General features: G+C 39.7%; 1 protein-coding gene across 1 annotated transcript; it reads right to left on the reverse strand.

The window, feature by feature from the left end:
- LOC106961228 (heat shock protein beta-7-like) lies at positions 1-3,433 on the reverse strand. The gene is made up of 3 exons (XM_015054809.1): positions 3,083-3,433; positions 2,379-2,521; positions 1-378 (listed from the first exon to the last, which is right to left on the reverse strand). The coding sequence occupies exons 1-3, from the start codon at positions 3,318-3,320 to the stop codon at positions 187-189; spliced, it is 573 nt and encodes a 190-aa protein (XP_014910295.1). The 5' UTR covers positions 3,321-3,433; the 3' UTR covers positions 1-186.
- Between the last annotated feature and the right edge of the window lie 2,169 nt (positions 3,434-5,602).

Raw genomic sequence — 5,602 nt, forward strand, 5'->3', positions numbered from 1 at the left:
TGTGTTTTCAGGTTTTATTTCAATTGAAAAGCAACCCGAGAATCAGTTGCGGACAGTAACATCAGGTTTGTAATGTTTAATGACAAGAATGAACAAAAAGCCCGGCGCTACTAAAATCACCTCCACTAAATGGAGTCAGTACTCATCTAAATGAAAGCTATGATTGTCATCGAGAGGACACAAAGGTCAAAGGTGAGCCTCGCTGCTGTAGGTAGGGACTCCCAGTGGGTCTGGTCCACTCGCCTCTGTGGTCCGACGTACGGTCACCCACAGGGTCCCGTCAGGGCTCAGGGTCCCTCTGACTGACAGGGGATCCATGTCCTCTGGGAACAGGGATTTATGGGTGAAGGTGTTACTGACGCCGCCATCATCCAGAACCTGAAGAAGAAAGACAGAACATCAGAAACAGAGAAGCAAAGGAAAACAAAACATGATCCAGAAACATGAACTCTAGTTGGTCAAGAGAGGAGCAAGAGTGGAAAACAGACTAAAAACAAGGTGAGAGGTAAAGCATGTAGTTTTTAAATGTTCAGCACTTTTGTATGCACAGCAGCTCAGACAAATTAAATTTTCATCACTGCATGATTAAGAAGGTCAACTTTAGTTTTCATGGTCATCAGTGGTAACAAACTACGTCAGATTGAGGAACTTTTTACTTCTACTGTCTGTCACTGTTCAGTTTGTTCCACAAGAGGAACTTTTCTGACTCCTGATGATTATCTGCAAAACCAATAAAGAAAGATCTGGACCAGTTAAATGTGTCGTTTAGTTCAAATATGTACACTAACACAGATGTGAATGAATCTGGTGGAAAACAGTAAAGCAATGAGGCTCCAAAAGTAAAGTCTACAAAAGGTTCTGCCTGTTATGTCATCATTTCCAGCTTCAGCAGAGACGAGGAAGCACACAAGTTACAGGCTTGCATTTTATTTATCTGCCCAAAATCCTGCATTAGTCGTTTCCTTCAGCTTTTCTGTGTTGAAACGCCAAGTTGTGCTAATGTTGCTGATCTGTTTGCCAGTTTGAAAGACAAAGGCTGTAAAAACCAAGGAGGGATTACAAACTGCTGGAAATATTTTGAAAAGTAGACGTCTGGGTATACTTTGGGTTTTATGAACTTAGCGCAAAGTAATAAGAAACTACTTCATACACACAAGGGCCTGATTTAGTAAATAATTGCACTCCTTTCACACGTGTCAAACTCATCCTCTTTTTCAGTGATGTGTGCCTGATATTTTTACAACTTTTACAACTAAAAATAATTATATCAATTTCTGCGTTTTTATGTTCAGCCCATTCTAACAGCTTGTGCTTCACATCCAGAGTTTAATCAAATAAATGAGCTTTCTAAATAGGAGCTATTCGAATTGATGCAATCAGCTGGGGGTATGTGCTGAGAGCATGGGGGTCCGACCCCTCTCAATGTACAGGCAATACACTATGAATATGTATGCGTGCAGGATGGAAAACGAACAGGCTTTTATTTATTACACTAAGTAACTAATAAATCAGCTGATTTTATTGATCAGTAAGCTCACCATGGCCAGCACTGCAAGGTGCTGCTGATAACATTCTTTGATTTGGAGTGAAGAAGAGTAGAAAATAGGAGGCTCTTTAAAGGGAAACTATTCTCTGTAGTATAGTGGAATGTGTCTTGGGTTCATTTAGAGAGTAAGACTTTCTACAGGTACTAGGAAGGCTAAACATGTTGTAAAGTTGCTTTGTTTTGTCTGTTAGCCCAGTGGTGTCCAAACGTTTTGCTACATGGGCCAAAATCAACAAGTTGGATGTACTCTGAGGCAACAAAAATCTAAGTTTTATTTTTAAAAATAATTTCAAAAATGTAGTTTTATAGGACATTTTTTTTTACATAAACAATAGCTAAATGTGCAATATATTAAAAAAACAAACGTAGTCAAACCGTTGCAGAAAATGAATCTGAAAAATAGAACAAATACAACAACAGGATAGGGGTCACTTTTTATCCACAGTCAAAATTTGCTACTGAGTAAAATTTGCTGGATGGTTGTGTTTCTACTTAACATGAAACTAAGATTAATGAAACATTATTTAAAAATGAAATGATTGATTAATTGGACATTAGTTATGATTTGTTGCAAAATGGATGCTTGGAATTTCAAATATATTTGTTGATCACTTAAGCATGTGGACAAGCTCTGAAAACTCAAGTGTCATTCTAAAATTATTTTAGTTCCTGATTTCACTTTGAGATCACTTCATATTTCTGATCAGATTTCAGGGAACACGTGCCAGCCTGAGTGAAGCTACATAGGAAGGCAACAGTAAATATGTTAGCCACCATTTTTAGATTTTCAATAACATCTTTTCAGGGGAAAAATAAACAGACACGTTCACACCTTCTGTGCGTGAATGACGACATGGTGGTTGTAGGCCATCACTACGATGTCGTGTGGCTCGAACTGACTGAGGTCAGCTGCCATACAGTAGGAATCACCGAGACATCGCACGCCATTTCCCTGCCAGTTCGTCACAGTGCCACCTACAGGAGGGGTGGATGCAAAACAGGGCTTGAAAAACATTAACGTACAAGACAAGCTGCGCTTTTTATGAATAATAAAAAATGTTTAGAGATGAGCTTGTTTTGTTATGTTTAGTAATTAACACGTATTTGATCTATAAAAAAGCGTTAAAGCCAGACTTTATTACGCAGTGTTTGTTTTTAAAGGCTTTTCAACAAGAAAAAAAATGTCTGTACAGTCTGGAGAGGAAGCAGATACAGTTCTTCAACATCTTTTGGATTTGGTTTAATATTCTCTACAAATTTGTATTCCTATCGACAAATGACAAGAAATATGTCAAAGGAATATCCATTTAAAAGCAATAGATTACTCTGACACTTTTTTATGGATCTGAGGCAAAACTAGTTTCAAACTAGAAAACTTTCTAAAAAGAAAAAATACTGGATCTATGTAGCTCATTACTTGATGGTGCGATTCTCATTTTTAACTTTTTTTCCCTAACTTTTGTTACTGTTTCATGGACTAGTGAGAAATAGACACATCGTTAGATAAATAAGTGTGTTTTTTTTTGTTTTTTTTACCTGGATTTCCAAAGGATGACCTGCTGAAGTTGGGCGGACTGTCGGACCCCGCTGAACCCTCCTCTTCAAAAAGACTAGAGCAATTTGCTGAGTTAATAAAAGGCTCGAAAAGAGCATCCAGGGAATCAGAGGATCCATTAGGTGATCCATCTGATCGATATGAGCTGGAAGTGCTATAACGTGATGAGGAGCGATACGAGGAAGAGGATCTTTGGCTGGAAGTTGTCAGTGATGCCATGACTGAAGATATCAGTGGCCTTTAAAACTTGCTGAGAACCAACTTCTATCCCAGATGCAGCCAATCTGTCCCCAGATATGAGTTCTCATTAAACACTGACAGAGTCTGCCAGCAGCTACTGACCTCACACTAACCATCCTGTAGCCTTTGTTGTGGGGTTTTATAGAGCCCTGCTGCATCATGGGACATAGTGTTGGCTACTCTGCAACGCATTCTGGCTTTAGCCCTAAATGGTAATTTGTCCAAGCACTTGGGCCAAGAGTGTAACGGATAAACTGATAATGAGCGGAGACCGCTTCCTACTCTCACACACAAATACCCACATCCAGAGATAACGCCCATCAGAGCTGCTGGAGACGTTTCTGGCATGTAGTCAGAAATAGAAAAGCCGTTGAGAGGTTAGGGCGTCCATACGACTGACATTGCATGCAATGTCAAACATATATGACTCATTTACTTTCTGTTCTGCAAACAAATTGAAAGCTTTGCAAAGCTAAAGCAGAGGATACTTGTTGAGGAGGCACTCTGTGAGCCAAAATAACAATCTGTGCTCGCTATTTTTGAATTCAATTTTCTGTGTAGAAGACTAACTTTGAATGGATGTAGAATGTTGGTCTGGTTTTTGTGCTTATCCATATAGCCATGACGAATCATTTCCAGACTTTATCTGCATTTAATGTGACGTAAATCTTGACAGGAGAAAACAATATTGAAAAAATAAAAACACTGTCAGAAACTGGTTGTAAAATTGTGCGCGCTCCCTTGATACTTTGATGGAGTACCTTTTGATTCAATGTCATTGTTAAGTCTTGTTTGGTAGGAATCATCTTGACTTGCCAATGTCTGTCTACTCTGAAAAAGTTTTCCAAATCAGTCAGGCTGTGAGGTTTTTCTCTCGTTCACAGCCCTGGATATAAGTGTAAACTTGTTGCAATTCTAAAAAATAAAGTTCTTCTTCATCCTGAGTTTACCAGCCGACGCCTGAAGGCGCAGGTGTTGGCAGATGCTCCCTGGCGGCTCGCTAGTCCGTCACAGGACAAACAAACACCCTCTGTGAAGCAAACAGATCTTTATGAATTGCTGCTAAAGACTTAAACTTTAGTTTTATCAGTTCATGACACATTGGAGGACATTTAATAGATTCTGGATGTTTTCTTTGGAAGTAAAAAACCTTTTCTTCCAACTCCCCTCTTAGTCTAGGCAAGAAGAAGACAAGACACTGTTGTCAAAGGCAGAACACAATCAGTACTTTAGTGCTGCTGCTGTCGGCGTCTTGACAGCTTCCAGGACTGGATTCCTTTGTCTTTTTTATCAATAATGGGGGAATGTTCAGTTGTAGAAATGTTACTGCTGCACTCCTTTTTATTTGTATTTTTTCAAATATTGATCTTTGTCGTGCCACAGTGAGTGTGGATTTATTTTCTCCTGATTCTACAATGAACTCCATTTCAGCCTCTCTGTAAACCAAAGCTTTAGCTAAAGGACACAAATCAGCAAATGTCAAGAGAATCCTCCCGAGGCCGAGCTTTCCTTCAGGTTAATCAGATTTACTATAGCTGATGACAGGTGTGAACTAGTCAAGAGGGATGAATGCTGGAACAGAATCAAAAAGTGGATTAAGCAAAAATAGTAAAGCATCTGCAACCACTTTTGTTTTTGGAGGATATTTTTACCTGAAAAGTTGAAAAGATTTTAAATATGTTTAACACAGTGTCATCACACAGCTGTTGCATTATATTAACAGGGGTATGTAGACTTTTTCTACCCCTCTGTTAACCTTCATGTTTTCTATGACATTTACAAATTGTCCTAAAATCACTGCGACATTCAGCACGGTCACATAGACGAATACCTTTAATAATTTATTTTTGTAGAGTTTGCCTCGTGCTCAAAGAACTTTGTTGTCAGCAGTAATTCTGCTGGTAATATGAAGCACTGACAGCCCCAATGTGTTCCCCCACCAGTGGAACAAATGCAGCATAAACTAATAAGTCCTTGGAAAGCCTAAAAACTTGACCCTGTACAAGGTGCTACTATTCAGGATGGGGAGACAATAGAAAAGAGACAAACTGGGAGATAGTAGACTCAGCTGTTTTCTGCAGCTTCTCTCTCAGCTGGGCAGTGGAGGAGTTCATCCTCAGCTCCCTCACTGGGGACCCAGTACTTCCTCTGGGAATGGTTTCAGCCCCTAATGACACATTTTGGTCTCCAGAGTCCAGAGCTGCCTCGCTCCTGGCCCACTCCAGATGGTGGACCGTCAGTCGGTGCACCATGGCTGAACT

Source organism: Poecilia latipinna, unplaced genomic scaffold (genome assembly GCF_001443285.1).
Source record: "Poecilia latipinna isolate Pla-1442-1.1 unplaced genomic scaffold, P_latipinna-1.0 Scaffold1279, whole genome shotgun sequence".
NCBI classification, from domain to species: domain Eukaryota; kingdom Metazoa; phylum Chordata; class Actinopteri; order Cyprinodontiformes; family Poeciliidae; genus Poecilia; species Poecilia latipinna.